The sequence below is a fragment of the Mustela putorius genome, unplaced genomic scaffold, assembly GCF_011764305.1.
Source record: "Mustela putorius furo isolate JIRA1106 unplaced genomic scaffold, ASM1176430v1.1 tig00000095_pilon_pilon_pilon, whole genome shotgun sequence".
Taxonomy (NCBI): domain Eukaryota; kingdom Metazoa; phylum Chordata; class Mammalia; order Carnivora; family Mustelidae; genus Mustela; species Mustela putorius.
Genome location: NW_025421280.1, coordinates 27674817 through 27689537, shown reverse-complemented (window position 1 = coordinate 27689537; position 14721 = coordinate 27674817). Strand labels below are relative to the sequence as shown.

The following is a 14721-nucleotide window of genomic DNA, read 5'->3' as shown; positions in this document are numbered from 1 at the left end:
GGTTCCGACTCGAATCGCTTCTCCTTCCCCACGTGGAACCAGCAAGCTGTCCTTCCCCCTCATCCACCTAGGCCCCCACAGCCAGTCTGGCCTGGGCCGAGCCCGGCAGGCCGGGGAGGCGGAAGGACGGGCCTTTTACTAGCCGGGGCCGGGAGGGGCGCAGGCACCGGGCACCGGGCGCGGGCGGGCGGGCGGGCGGCGGAGGCACGTACCCTTCTCAGGATAAATGTCTTCACTAAGGGTAAACCTAGTCCCTTTTCCACCATGGACTAATCACAGGGGAAGGTGGAGAAAGGAGGGAAGGGAGGGGTGGGGGGAGAGACGAGCGAGCGAGAGGCGAGGATGGAGGGTGAGTGTGCGTGGCGGGGAGCAGGGGAGGCGCGGAGAGGGGGCAGCGAGTGAGAGGGAGGAGAAACAAGAGAGAGAGAAACGTCAGCTGCAGACGGATGGACAGACAGCCTCCCGCTCCGGGGGGGACACCAGGGACACTAAAAGCAGCAGCTTGGACTGGAGGCCCGACGCCCAGGGAGGGCCCTAGGCCCTGGTCTGTCTGTGGGGGGAGGGGGTCGCTCCCCTGCCCCCAGCTTCTGCTTCATGGCAGCTCTCCCTCCCACCCCACTGCTGGGTCAGAGGCCAAACTTCTTTCCCTTGTCTTAGGACCAGTTTTGTATGGGGTCCTCACGGAGGGGAACGAGGACCCTGGAGTCCTGCTCTCCCCAGCCCCAGCTGCTGTGTGGGAACTCAGAGAGGGACAGGAGACAGAGGCAAGAGAAGAGACAGAGAAAGACAGAATTTGAGAAATGGAAAGTCCCTTGCGGTCCACGCCTCCAGGTCGGGATCCCGCCCCCGGGGCTGTCAATCATTCCTTTGCTGCATGACGTCATACACCCCGCCCCCAAGATGTCAGCCGCTCCCTGAATCCAATACTTCAAAGTTCAGTCCCTAGGAGCTGTCAATCACTTCCTGGTCCAGCTTCAAAGAAATCCCGCCCCACAGCTTTCAGTCACCTCCTGGCCTCACGGTGTCACAGATTTTTCCCAGGAGGTGCCAATCACCTCCTGGCCCAATGACGTCAGAGGTCCCGCCCCCACGAGTAGTCTTTCATTCATTGGCCGCATGCCATCACGCAGCTCAGGCGCTCCCGGGAGCTGTCCATTGCCCCGGCCCATGTCACAGAGGAGGTGAGTCAGTGGCAGCCTCGCTGGCTAGGGGCTGGGTTGCCGCAGGCTGGCAGGCCGCCACTTACCCTGGGCCGCTTGTGTTTGCACGAAGGTCTTGATGAGCAGGTCCGTGGCCTGGGTGTAGAGGGACAGGGCGTAGCGCAGGGACTGCAGGTCTGGGCTCTTCTCCAGGAAGGTCTTCTTGAGGCCCACGCCACCCGCGTGGAAGTATTGCTGTGGAGGACAAGGTGGGGAGAGGTGAGACTAGTTAGGCAGCCCCAATACCCCCTCCCCAACCCCGCTGCCCTTCAGTGGTGATGGGCTGGGAGGGGGGTCCTTCAGAACAACCCAGCCGTGCTCTGCTACTCCTCCACCTCCAGCCCTGCCCCAAAGGCGACGGTGGGCTTCCAGCCCTCTCAAAATAATACCCATCTCGCCTCTCCTCAAGCCTTTTGTGGCCCCAGCCCTGCAACCTCCCAGCCTTTTCTCTAAAGGTATTCCCTAGAACGTACCTGCCTCAGGGTCTTTGCACTTACTGTGCTCCCTGGTGGGACATCCCCACCCTCTAAACAACTTCAAGCACCTTATTTTGCCATAGCTGGTTCCTTTTCCTCCCTTGGTTAAGATCTCAAGGAACCTTCCTTGACCACCCTCCTGTTTCACTATAATTATTTCAGCAAAAATTCCCTTCAGAGTAGTTTTCATTTCATGGACACCACGGTGCCTTGCACTGAGTTCTTGCATGGGCTGGTCCTCTGCCTAGAATGCTTTGTTTGCTTTGCCTTGCAAACTCCTATGCATTCCTCAAGACCCACCTCCCACATGCCTTCTTTCTGAAAGCCCTCTCTTCTCCCTCCCTGGGCTCTCCCAGCCCCCATCCTTCCTTCTACCTTACCCTGGCCCCACAGAGCTGGGGCTGTCTGTGTCTGGCTGGCCCCCTGAACCCAGGGCTCCTCAGGGCTCAGCCATCAGCCAGCCTGGAACTGACAGAAGCATCAGGGAGTCATCAGGGAGTATTTCTAAATTGGATGAAGTAAGGTGGGTTCAAGCCTAGGTCCATGTCTACACCAGTCAAACCTTTTGCCTGCTCCACCTAGATTGGGACAGGGGTGGGACCTCTCACCTTGATGGTGTCCAGGGCCAGTTCAACTACTGCACACTGCTTCGGGGTCAAGCTCTTGGCTTCTTCTCGTACCATGTGGTCCTGGATGGATGGAGACAGGGCCCAGGTAGGCAGACAGGCCCCACCTTAGGGATCTGCCTGGCTATGGGCCTAATCCCTGTAAAACTCTGACACGTTCAGTAGTGGGTCTGTCTTTTCATCATTGTGTCCCTGGTACCTAACACATGACAGGCACGTGGCAGGGGCTCAATATTTGTTGAATAAATGATTTGTACCCTTGATCAAACTGTATCTGAAGCTGAGATTTGCAGATCTTTCCAACACACTGGAGCAAATAAATCGGGCTTAAATTGGTCTGAGTAGGGTTTCTGTCCCTTGAGCACGTCACCATTCTGTGACCTTTCCCCTAGGAAGCTTCCCCACCCCAGTCTTCCACCCTTGCCTCACCTTGAGTTTAGACAGCTGACCCAGCTCTTTGGCTGCATTGAAGATCATCTGGGTTCCCTGCAGGTAACAACAGTCACAGCCAAAGTGAGGATGGGGGTCCTCCAGACCAATCCCCACAGCCCTACTGACACTTTAGCCTTGGACACCATCTTGGTTCTTGTCCAGAGGCTCTGGGCAAGGCAGTGGTAGTGTCCCAGGGGCAGAGGTCTGGAGCTCCCCTTCAGGAAGTGCTGAGGAGGAGGTGGTGACTTGGTCCCTGCAGATCCCAGTGTGGGCACACTACCCACCCTCTCACCTCCACCAGGACCCCAGGTTTATGGGACAGAGAAGAAAGAGTAGGCAGTGAGGAGCCATGGGTGCGGGGAGCTCTGGATGGTGTTTGTCAGTTTGGGACAGGTTTGCCAACCCAAAGTCAGGGGGTTTTAAGAAAACTATGGGATGGTCTCTGGTGACCCCACCACCACAACTCCTGGGGCCCAATGCCACTGTGGGAGAATTTCCCCGGTCATCTGGGTGGCTGTTCGTCTGACCCTGTAAAAGGAAGAATCCTCCCCACCAACACACACCTCAGTACCCATCCCCCACCCTACCCAAAACAGACACCAGCAAGATGGCATCTGAGTTATGGCTCCAATGAGCCGAGGGGGCCTGGGTTCAAATCCCAGCTCTGCTGTGTGGTCCTGGGCAAGTCACTTAACCTCTCTGAACCTCAGCTTTCCTATCTAGTTGGGGAAAAGCATATCCACTTCATGGTCTAGCTGGAGCCAAATGTGTCTTTGTTCAATGTTCACTGTTATTATCATCCGGTTTCAAGGTTATGAGCAGTGCTGGGAGCAATCGTTGGCCTGGAAATCACGAGTCTTGCCCCCCTCAATCACTGTGCTGGGTGACCTGAGGCATGTCCTTGGACTTTTCTGGGTCTGTTTCCTTTCCTGGTTGACAGGGGCACCTATACTAGCTTAGGGGATAGGGTAGGCCTAAGTATCAGTGAGGTCTTGCATTTACTGGGCCCTGGGGTGGTCTGGGGTCCTGAGCGGACTAGGCAGGGAGGAGGGCCAGTCACAGCTGGGATGCTTGGAATCACATTGACGGTCTACCAGCTGGCCAGTGGGAGCTGGTTATCCTGCTGCTACTAATATCCTTACCATCATCCTGGCTGTTGCTACTCTTTTGGTTCCATGTCTGTGATTCCCTGAGGCTGTCCTGAGGCGTAGCTAATTAGGAGCCCAGCTGTCTGGTCCTTGGTTTCCCCTGCCACCCCTCCTCCCCTCCTGCCTCCCTCCCACCCACCAACCCTCACAAGCAAACCAGACAAACAAAGGAAGAAGAGACCACAGACGGGTTCACAGTGCGCCCCCAGACGGCACAGACCACAGAGGTGGAAGGAGGCATGGGGTGGGGAGGGGGTTGGGGGTGGGAGCCAGACAGACAGTGAGAGGCTGGTCTTACATCTGAGTGGCTTGGCAATTTCACCCTGCCCTGTGGAGAGAATCAGGTGGAGGTCAGAGTTTGGGTGGCTGTTGGGAGGATGCTCACTGGGGCTTCCCTGCCCCCTCAAAGCACAGTCCCGCTCCCCAGCCCACAAGCTGCCCCCCAGGTCCTGAGTCTAACACTGGGCCCCCTCCCCAGCTAGGCATCTTCCCTTGTCTCCCACTGGGGGCTCTGGCCAGACACTAGACTGCTGGCTACAACCAGCCCATCACCTGGGGACAGCCTGTCTAGGAATGGGGTGCCTTGGGCAGAGGGAGCAAAGAGAAAGAACTTGGGTTTCTCTCCTCTCCCAACCCCCAAGACTTCCCCAGCAGGCCTGACTCTAAAAGAAATGTACTTATAGGTATCACAAGTTCCCTCAATGTAGAGACACACAACCAAGTATATCCACACAAGTGCAGAAAGTTTATACACACACACCTGGATCAGCACAGGTACACACAGAAAAACTCACACACTAAAATATACACATGCACTCCCAAACACTTGCACATGTGTGCACAATCACACACATAAACTCACACACACCCCCACATGGATGCACTTACATGTATATGGTGCCTGGAACAGTGAATGTGCCCCCCCCCCAAAGGGCTGTATGAGTGAGTAGGGAAGCCCTACAACCCATGTTCATGAAGCAGAGACCCCACTTGTGTGCTCACAGATATGATAGTTGCTGCATGAATGCACAGCAAGGGCAACTATTCATGGATTGCCACAGCTTCCATCTCCTTACAACAAATACCCATTAGAACAATAAAAACAACACCAAAATCTACATGAAAACAACACATATCTCAGTCCAGGGCAGTGGTCCAGTGTCTGGGCCCTTCTCAAAGCCACAGAATTCAGCTGAGCCCAGGGCTGAGATAAGTGTTTTGGGGTTTGTTATGAGAGGGTGGGAACTGTTTGCACACATGTCTGCTCACACGTGCACACACACTCCAAGCCCTGTCCCTGGAGAATCAACTCATTCTGACTTCTGGCTTTGTGGGACTTGTTAGGACACCTGCCTTTACCTATGATCCCCAGCTGACCTTCCTACCCATGCACATGAACACACACATGCACCAGACACCAGAGCTCAGGACCTCAACACAGATGAGGCCCTCATTACCTTTTCTAATCCCTTGCCATGTTTTCTCAAGAGGGTGCCCTGCAGAGACAATGTCACAGGGTGATCAACCTGGCAAGCTATATGGGGTGGGAACCCAGGGTGATCACACATGTACTCATGGGGACAGGAGGTAAGGGGCATCTATATTGCGCAGGGGGCTGATTGCTGGGTTGCATGGGAGAATGTGTGCATACCTTAATGACCATCTCTTAAAAAGCTATAAGAGAGTCTGAGAGATAGAAAAGAGAGAGGAGAAATAGAAATACATAGCCAGAGAGAAAGAAGAGAAGTCATTGCCAAAATATAACCCATTTACATTTACTGTATATATATGTTTCTTGGGTCAACAGGAGATCAAACAGCCTTCAAATTCAGACAAACCTGAATTTGAAACCTGACTCTGGCATATGTTTACTATGTGGCCTTGAGCAAGTGACTCCTCCTCTCTGAGCATCAGTTTTCCTCATCTGCAAAATGGGAATAATAATATCCACCTCACTAAAAGGGTTGTCTTGAAGGTGGGCTATAAGAGCAACTATGAGATCTAGCATACAAAGCATCACCAATAAATGTGAATCCCTTTAGCTTCTTGCCCACAAACACAATGTCTGTTGTTGGGTATGCTGCCACCAAGTGGTTACAGCCAAAGATGCAGACTGCAGCTACCAAGGAGTGAGATGAGCACTTAGGAACTTTTGACAGGTGAAATCTTTTAATGGCCTGTCTTGTCCACAAAGGGGGACTCTGAGTGGTTTTATTGATCTCTGCCTACTGTGTGTTTACATATTTCCACCACCAACAACAATATTAGCGCTAATTTTGTGAGCACGCCACAGGTAGTCATAGAGATGAGCACTTTAATGCATCATCCCATTTGGTTCTCACAACAACCCTCAGAGAGTTACTGCAGTTAACCCCTTTTTCCAGACAAGGAAATAGAGATTGGGAGGTGAAGTGACTTCCCAAGGTCACAGAGTGTGGCTGGGCTGGGATTTGACACCAAGTCTGCCTGTCACCAAAGTTATGAATACTGTTTCCCACCTGGGTGCCTGGGTGTGCGTCTGGGATTCATGTGGTCTTGTGATGGGAGTGGGAAGGTAGGGGTGGTGGGCGGGGGGGGGGGGTCTGCGCTGAAGCTGAGTAGGGGGACCCGGGTGGTAAAAGCCTGTATTTTGGGAGGTTGCTAACAGTTCAGAGCCCAGAGGGGAGGCAGAGGGACTCCGTTGACTTTTAACCTTCCAGCTTTGGGGAGAGACCAATATCCTGGTGGAGTCTGAGCATGGGATTAAGGGTGAATTCCAACTAAAGGACGAGATCAGATGTGAAGGTGCTGGGCTCAGGGTTTGGGGTTTGGGAGCAGGAAAGCACCACTTCTGCACTTACAATGGGGCGGGGTGGGTGGGCGTGGCCTCCCTCCCGCCAGGCCCCGCCCCCTCCCCATGCCCCGCCCCAGACAAACACAGGCACATCTAGGCGGAAAGTGGGACAGTGGGTGGGGGGCCGGTGGGTGAGGAGGGGTCACTGGGTGGGGGTGGATGCAGCCACGCGGTGGGCCGAGTCCAGACACAGAGCGGACGGACAGACAGACGGACAGAAGGGCCTCTACTTACGATCATCTGTCAGCCGCGATGGGGGCGGGTGGTGGGGAGGGGGGAATAAGTCACCATGAGTCTCCCAGGAAGGCCAGGGAGGGGGCGGAGACGGCACCGAAGGGGGGACCCCATGCCCCTGCCCAGCCCAGAGGAGACCGGCAGGTGACGGAGGTCCAAAGCCTCCCCACCATGATTGCCTCTTGGCACCCTGCCCACCCTCCCCAAGCCTCTCGCACCCCATCCCCAGGAATGTCTTCTCACTCTGCTGTGCCATCAGCCTGTGTGCCATTGCGGTCCTCAGGCCCCCACACCTCCCTGGAGGAACCCAAGTGCAGCCACACCCCTCCACAGATGTTCACCCAATCCCACCTGGAAGGCTGATCCCTGGGGAACAGGATCTCTGAGCTTTTCCCAAAAGGGTTCCAGAGGCATGGTCCGGATCCCTGGATGAATGCTGACCTCTGCTTGACCTCTCTGACTTTGGATGCTCTCTGTGACCTCTGACTGACCTCTAGGAGTCCTCTGTTCTATTGGTCTCTGATCTTTAAAGACCATGTATCTCCCCTCCTTTTCTCTTGATAGACCCTAAGAGCCCTCTGATGAAACCACTGACCCTTATGACCTCTGTGATCCCTAAGCTGATCTCTTTATGTTCTAGGTGATCTCTGACCTTCCTATGACCTCTTGACCCACATGTGACCTCTATGTCCCTTAGATACCTCTTAACTCTACTTGACTTCTTTGACATTTTCATATCTGAACCATGAAGGAATTTTTTGATTCTTTGATGACTTTTGGTTCATATGCAACCTCTCTGATCTTTGAATGGCCCCACTGACCTCTGAGCCCCAATGACTTTGGCATCAAGTTCTCTGGGCTCCCACAGGGGAGGTGGCCCAGGAATCCCCTATGGCCCCCTGTGGGCCTCACCGTCTGGTCAGTGAGGGGCGGCAGGACGATCGTCTTCTCCATGGTGTTCATGACCAGCTTCCATAACTCCTTTAGCACCCTTTTCAGCACCGTCTTCTCACAGATTTTGGCAAAGAGAGTCAGGCTGGAGGCAAGAGGCAGGTCTGAGAGGTAGCCCAGCTGGCCCTAACCCGAAGACTGCCTTTCCCTCAACAAATGGGCAAGGCAGGAAAATGCTTCATGCACACACAAGAGGGCACAGAGCCTGTACAAGGACCCCTAAATGGGGTCTGAGGAGACCCCATTGATCAGAATGGTTTATTGGGGCTCTGATCTGTGACACACATTAAAAGTAAATGATGGCTGGATAGGTCAGCAGCGGCCAGGCTGGAAGAGGACTCAGCACCTGGAGGAAGGCCTGGGCCTTAGCGTGAGGACAATGGGGAGCCATGGAGTGCTCAAGAGAGACAGACACAGACTTTCCTGTTCGAAAGAACAGAGTGAGGGGTAAACTGGAATAGGAAGGCTAGAGACTACGGACTGTGAGGGGACTGAGGCCATGTTCAGGCAAAAAGGAAGGGAATGGTGGGAAGAGGGCAAACTTGAGAGGGTAAACAACAAAGAATGCATGATTGGATGCATGGGGGTTGACAGAGACAGAGTCTCTGTCTCTGATGGATCCACCATGATCCATCCAGCAAATGACCCACCCATCCACCAAACGATTCCTCCCCCAACGTTCTTTAATGACCCCTCCATCTTTTTGCTTCCCCTGCCCTGCTTCCTCCCTCCCAGCCACCCTTCTACCCATCCATCCGCCCATCCTCCATCCTTCCTCTCTCCCTTCTTTCCTTTCACCCATGCATCTATCCTCTCATCTACATTTCCATCCATTTATCTGTATTTCAGTGCATCCATCCATCCATCCATCCATCCATCAATCCATCTATCCATCCATTCAAATCTTCACCTAACTTCATCTACCCATCCACCTGTCCACCCATCCCTTCTTTTATCCATCTATCCTCCATCTAGCCTTCTAAGCATTTATCTTTTAATCTACCCATCAGTCTTCCCACCTATTTCTCATGTCATCTATCCATCCGACCACCATCCATTAACTCATACGGAAGGACTCACCAGTCCATCCAACCATTCACCCATCTTTCCAACCCTTCATACCTCCACCCCCACACCCATCCAAACCATCTAACCAGCAAACATGCCCTGAGTGTCCTCTCTAGGCCAGTCTCTAAGAACCCCATCCCTAACCTCTTCTGGCGGTCCCAGTCTACCCAGCCTGGCTTACTTGCTGTCCAGCAGGTCCATAATGGGTTGTAGCACATTGTCAGCATCCTGGGCCACGCTGCTGCAGGCACTGGCTGGCACATTGCCCGTGCCCTTCACCTGGCTGAGGATGTCGCCCATCTGCTTGACACATTCCTCAATGTGTGGCTGGAAGCTGGGGGCACAGAGGGGAGGAGCTCAGTCCAGACTTTCCAGGCCTCCCAGAGAAAGGGCCAGAGGAGGCTTCAGAAGCTGACCATGGACCTTGGTGTTTTATCCTGAGCATCAAGGAGCCATGGCATATAACTGAGCAGGGGAGGGAGTGGTGTATGATAGCTGGATTGGGCACAGAACTAAGACATTCACCTGTGCTGTTTATTTCACTGCACAGTCCTACCCAGATGCTATTATTATCATCATCCCCACTTTGAAGATGAGTAAACTAAGGTTCAGAGAAGTTAAATAACTCACCCAAGGCTACATATTTAGCAAGTGGTGAAGCCAGGATTGAACTCAGCTCTGTCTAACTCCAAGCCTGAAGTCTTCACCACTACATCTGCTGAGTCTCTGGATGCCCCAGGCTCACAGGTCTCGGGGCTGCCCCCTCCTGTCTGCTCCCAGCCCTGGAAGTGTCCCCACCTGGTAGCAAAGACCCGGCTGAGCTCATCCAAGACATTGTTGAGTTTCACCTGGAGCTCCTTCAAGATGTCACTGGCCTCAGCATCAAGCTGAGGAGGGAAAAAGGACATCAGGTTAGATTTATAAAGCATCCACATAAATGGGGCATTTTCTCACCCAACACAGGGAAAGAGATCCCAAGGGACTAGGGAGGAAACAGGCACAGAAGATAGAGCTGCTTGCTTGGATTAGAGGCAGTGCTGAGATGGAATTCATCAGGGGACTGCAGGGATGGAGGGGAAGTGGCGACCCTACGTGGGGCTCGCCTCACCTCCTTCCCTCCCATGGCTTCGAACATCTTCTCTAGCTGCACGCGGAGCTGCTGAGTATTGTTCATGAGGATGCAGGGCTAGGGATGCAAACATAGCAGGGAGTCAGGGCTCAGGACCCCTCCTCAAAGCCTCCCCCATCCACTGCCAGGGACCCCAGGATGGTTTCAGGGTCTAGGTCCAGAGGAGGGCCCCATAGGGTCATTGGGAAATGGAAGGCTGCATTTGGGACCCAATTCCTGGAAATGTTGGGGTGGGGGGCTGGTTTCTGGAGATTAGCAGAGGGAAATAGGGCTCAAGTAACTTCTCCAGGGTGGGCTGGGATTCTGGGAATAGCAGGAAGGGGGGAGTTCCTGTCACATACCCACATTCTCCTACATGGGCTCAAAGCTTTGCGCACTTACATCCATACACCCTGAAGACTTCATTCACAACAATCAGACAATGACACACTGAAGGCATGTGCCCTCACCTCCAGATCACCCCCAATACATATAGTCAAGTACATGAATACACACAGACACACACAGATATAAGTATCAGGGCCCAGGGAAGGATGGAGACTTGGAGGTGCAGAGTGGGGCTGGGAGGGGACAGGATAGGGTCCCCCACAGGTCACCACTTTCTCCTTCTCCTTGGAGCAGTAGGAGGCGAAGTCCTTGGAGATGATGTCCGCATACTGGAGGAGCACATTACTGATGGTCTGGGGAGGACAAAGATAGGGAGTAAGAACAGGGGCTAGGGCTGGGCGGGTCCATCAAGAGCCACTAGTGAGATCAGGAATGAACCTGAATCCCTATGAGCACTCAAGATAGACCACTTGAATGAGTGAATTCACTCAGGATGACCCTCACAACCAACAGGAGGTATCACCAGGTAAAGAAGATTATTTTATGTAGACCTAGCTCTTTCACAGAGCAACCAACCATCACATGAGTCCAGCTCCAAACACAAGCATGACTGAACCCCAGATGGAATCCCAATTCCTACTTGCAGGAATCCCAATTCCTACTTGCAACCCAGCCTCAAGCCACTTAACTGGAACCCTCAACCCCAGTAAGATGGTCCCAACTTCCAAACTTACCCCAAATTCTACATAAATCCCAACACTCACTCCGACCTCCATGCCAAACTGAATCTCATACTAATAGTAACCTTAAACCCAAACCCAATCTCAACCCCATTTTCAGCCTTGATTCCAGCTGCAGATTCATCTCCAACTTTAACCACAACCCTGACCTCAACCCCAACCCCAACCCAAATGCTATCCCCAACCACAATCCAACACTGTTCTCAACCCCAACCCCAATCCCACTGATATCACCAACCCCAACTTTGACCTCAATCCCAAATTTAACCCCAATCCTGACCTTGACCCTAATCCCAGTTTCAACTGCAACCCCAGCCTCGACCCTATCCCAATCCCTCACTTGGACTCCATCCCTAACCCCACCTGCACTCCCGCACCTTGGCAAAGCGCCTCATATAGTGCCCCACGATCTGGGGGTCAGGGCACTCGAGTTTCTTGATGATCTCAAAGCTCTGGTTGAGCTGGGAGAAGACGTCCACCACAGAGCAGGAGAATAGGGCATGCTCTGAGGTCTGCTGGAACTGCAGTGAGAAAGAAGCCAGGAAGGAAGAGAGGAGTCAGAACCAGACAGTCCCCACCATCTAACCCTCCTGCTTTCCATGGGGAGAACCAGAGACCAACTGCCCTGGGTGAGGCAAATAGTGTGCAAGGATGACTAAGAGGTAGACACAGAGGCGACGAGGAAGGAGGGGCTCCCAGCTTGAACTTGCATTCATTTGTTGAATGAACAAAACACTTTCAACACTATGAACAAGACGAAGATGGTGGCCACCTTTCAGAGACTGGCTTCATCTCAAGAGCAATTTTTGACCCCATACTGGATCCCAATGGACCCCAGAGGGAGTGAGGCCACTGTGAGCAGACTAGGGGCTGGATCATGGGCCAGTCTCCTTACCCCATCCTTCTTGTCTCGTTCCAGGGCCCCGTGCAGGAAGTCCCGGGACACCTCCTCATTCTCATCCAACCACTGTATGACAAAGGGCTCAAACCACCTGGAATAGAGAGCATGGGTGGGGGTCTTGCCACCTCTTGTCCCCTAACCCTCTGCTTTGCCTAGCTCTGAATGGTACTTGGGCAGGTCCTTCTCTCCCTTGAACTCACACTGTGTCCTTTGGGTGGGTACCCCCTGCTTTCCTACCCCACCAGGTCTCAGTTACTTCAGCCATGAAATAGACCTTGTGACACTGTCACGGCAAGCCTCATACTCGCAGGATTCATGGTTCAGATAAAATACCCATGGACAACTGGATTTCCTCTCTGGGATCCCATTTACCTGTACAACAGCGGAGAATCTATCTCACAGTGCTACTGTAAGCAGTGATTGACACAACACATTATTAAATGTTACCTTGGGCAAGCCCTTCAGCATTAAACTCTTCATTTTCTCATCCACAAAATGGAAATTATAATGCCCCCATCTTATAGAATCCTTGTCAAAGGATAAATGAGAAAAAGCACTGCTCAGTGCAGTTCCTGATATTTAGACAATAATTGTCTGGGTTATGGGAGCCCATAGTCCAATGACTGAAAATAGAGAATGCCAGGATTGTATCCCACTATGCCCTTGGTGCCCAAAGAACTCTGAGTAGGTCAGCCCTCATCTCTGGGCCTCAGTCTAGCTGTCAGTGCTACGGTTCTGGCTTTGGGCAAGGGACTTACGCAGGGTACTCAGGCACGCGGTCCTTGAAGGCAGGAAGCTCTGCCACATACTCATTGTACAGCCACTTGACCTTGAAGTGTAGGTTCATGTAGTCAGCACTCTTGCATAGGCGATGTTTGTCATGCTCTGGTAGGGGGAGAGTGAAAGTCTCCACCATCTGTCTTGGCAGCACCAGCTCTCACCATCACAGGTGTCCAACCTCAAGCTTGAGGTTCCAGGATGCTCACAGCCTTGCAGGGGATACTACTGAGGCACAGCTACCTGCTGTAGCCAGAGTAGCAAACATGGGGATGGGGTACTCACCCTCCATGGCATACTTCATGTCCTGGGCAAACAGGTTCCACATCACTTCGGCACTGATTTTACCCACATTCAATTCCTGGGGAAACCTAATGAAAGTCATGGAAGTATGAAACCTTGGCAGAAGGAAGCAGGATGGCGAAGGCTGCTTTGGCCTTCTTAGCCCAGAGGGTAGTACGGGACAGACAGTTCTGGATTCAAGCTCCCGCAAAGCCACTGACTTTCTGAGTGACTCAACTGAAGCCTTGTTTCTCCTTGAGCCTCTACCTGTCTATCTTGCCATCCCTTCATTCATTCATTCACCCAGTCATTCACCTTCCTACCCATCCATTCACTCACCCATCTGTCTATCCATCTATCCATCCAACCATCTATCCATCCATTCCTTTATTTACCATTCATCCTTCCACCAATCTATCCATTCATCCACCTACTCATCCACTCACCCATCTCCCCATCCATCCATCCATCCATCCATCCATCCATCCATCCATCTCTCCATCCAGTCAGCCATCTGTCCATTCCTTTACTACTCATTCATCCTTCCACAAATCTACCCACCCATCCACCTATTCATCCAACCATCTACCCATCCATCTGTTCATCTCCCCATTCAATCATATCTCCATCCATCTGCCTGTACTTCCATCCACTCTTCAGTCCATCCATCCCAAATCCCTGATCTTAACTGAATATCTAACTAACCAAGAGATACTGGCACACCGAAGTTAGAAGCCTCTCTAGCACTCGGGGAAAAATAAGACACAACAGTTCATTCAGTTAACAAAGATGAAAATTCTACAGACGTATAAACCTATAAACCAAAACTGTGTACATACTCACACACAATTACATAATATACAATATTGTATATTGAAGTGCATTCCACAATTGTATGCATATACAATATACAATTAAACCCAAAGGCACAACTATACACAGAATTATACCCCCACAAAATATATAATGCAATTTAAATGTAAAACATTTAGTAGAGTATCTAGCACATAGTAAATACTTGAGCAACAGTGTCCCTTGTTATTTATAAACTCACACACATAAACAAAATTATATACATATGTACACATTGTTATTCACACAAATCAACACATACAAAATACATGTTTGATTATACCAGTGATTTTATACCTACACACAATTTTATGTTTATGTTTACAAATTATGCCCTATTTCATTCTGGCACAACCACACCTATAGTTGCCTCCACACACACATCATTTTATATGTAATTAGACATGATCACCTTTACACATAAAACACAAAATTGTATACACATACATACACACGATGACCTCCACATAGTTAACTGCACAGATACACAACTCACTGGTTGAGGCAGGGAGTGTAGGAATTCTTGTCTTCCTCAATGATGGACACTATGAGAGTAATCAGCTTGGACCAGAAGTCAAGGTTCTTGATGCTGGGTCCCTGTTCCTCTGGGGGAACTTCTCCCTTCTTGGCCTAGAGTGGGGAAGTGGAAACATTGGGCAATGGTGTCCATGGGTAGGCGCCTCAGTTAGTTCATTATTGAGGGGACAGAAGGTTAGTGAGGAAAGGGTCCCATTAACACATGGGTG

The 14721-nt window shown here is 51.9% G+C and overlaps 1 protein-coding gene across 6 annotated transcripts in view; it reads right to left on the bottom strand.

The window, feature by feature from the left end:
- Positions 1–14721, bottom strand: part of UNC13A (unc-13 homolog A) — a 62690-nt gene that overhangs the window by 10314 nt on the left and 37655 nt on the right. For 2 of the 6 annotated variants that reach the window (XM_013060736.2, XM_004761008.3), the window contains 17 exons: positions 14472–14605; positions 13127–13212; positions 12823–12949; positions 12059–12155; positions 11541–11684; positions 10693–10776; positions 10076–10153; positions 9766–9854; positions 9149–9301; positions 7861–7984; positions 6949–6954; positions 5339–5377; positions 4180–4209; positions 2731–2787; positions 2284–2364; positions 1247–1394; positions 213–269 (listed from right to left, as the gene is read on the bottom strand). In XM_013060736.2, coding sequence (XP_012916190.1) covers positions 213–269; positions 1247–1394; positions 2284–2364; positions 2731–2787; positions 4180–4209; positions 5339–5377; positions 6949–6954; positions 7861–7984; positions 9149–9301; positions 9766–9854; positions 10076–10153; positions 10693–10776; positions 11541–11684; positions 12059–12155; positions 12823–12949; positions 13127–13212; positions 14472–14605 — 1534 coding nt within the window. The remainder of the gene's footprint in view (positions 1–212; positions 270–1246; positions 1395–2283; positions 2365–2730; positions 2788–4179; positions 4210–5338; positions 5378–6948; positions 6955–7860; positions 7985–9148; positions 9302–9765; positions 9855–10075; positions 10154–10692; positions 10777–11540; positions 11685–12058; positions 12156–12822; positions 12950–13126; positions 13213–14471; positions 14606–14721) is intronic. The other 4 variants (XM_004761009.3, XM_004761011.3, XM_045081876.1 and 1 more) reach the window with 4 other exon arrangements.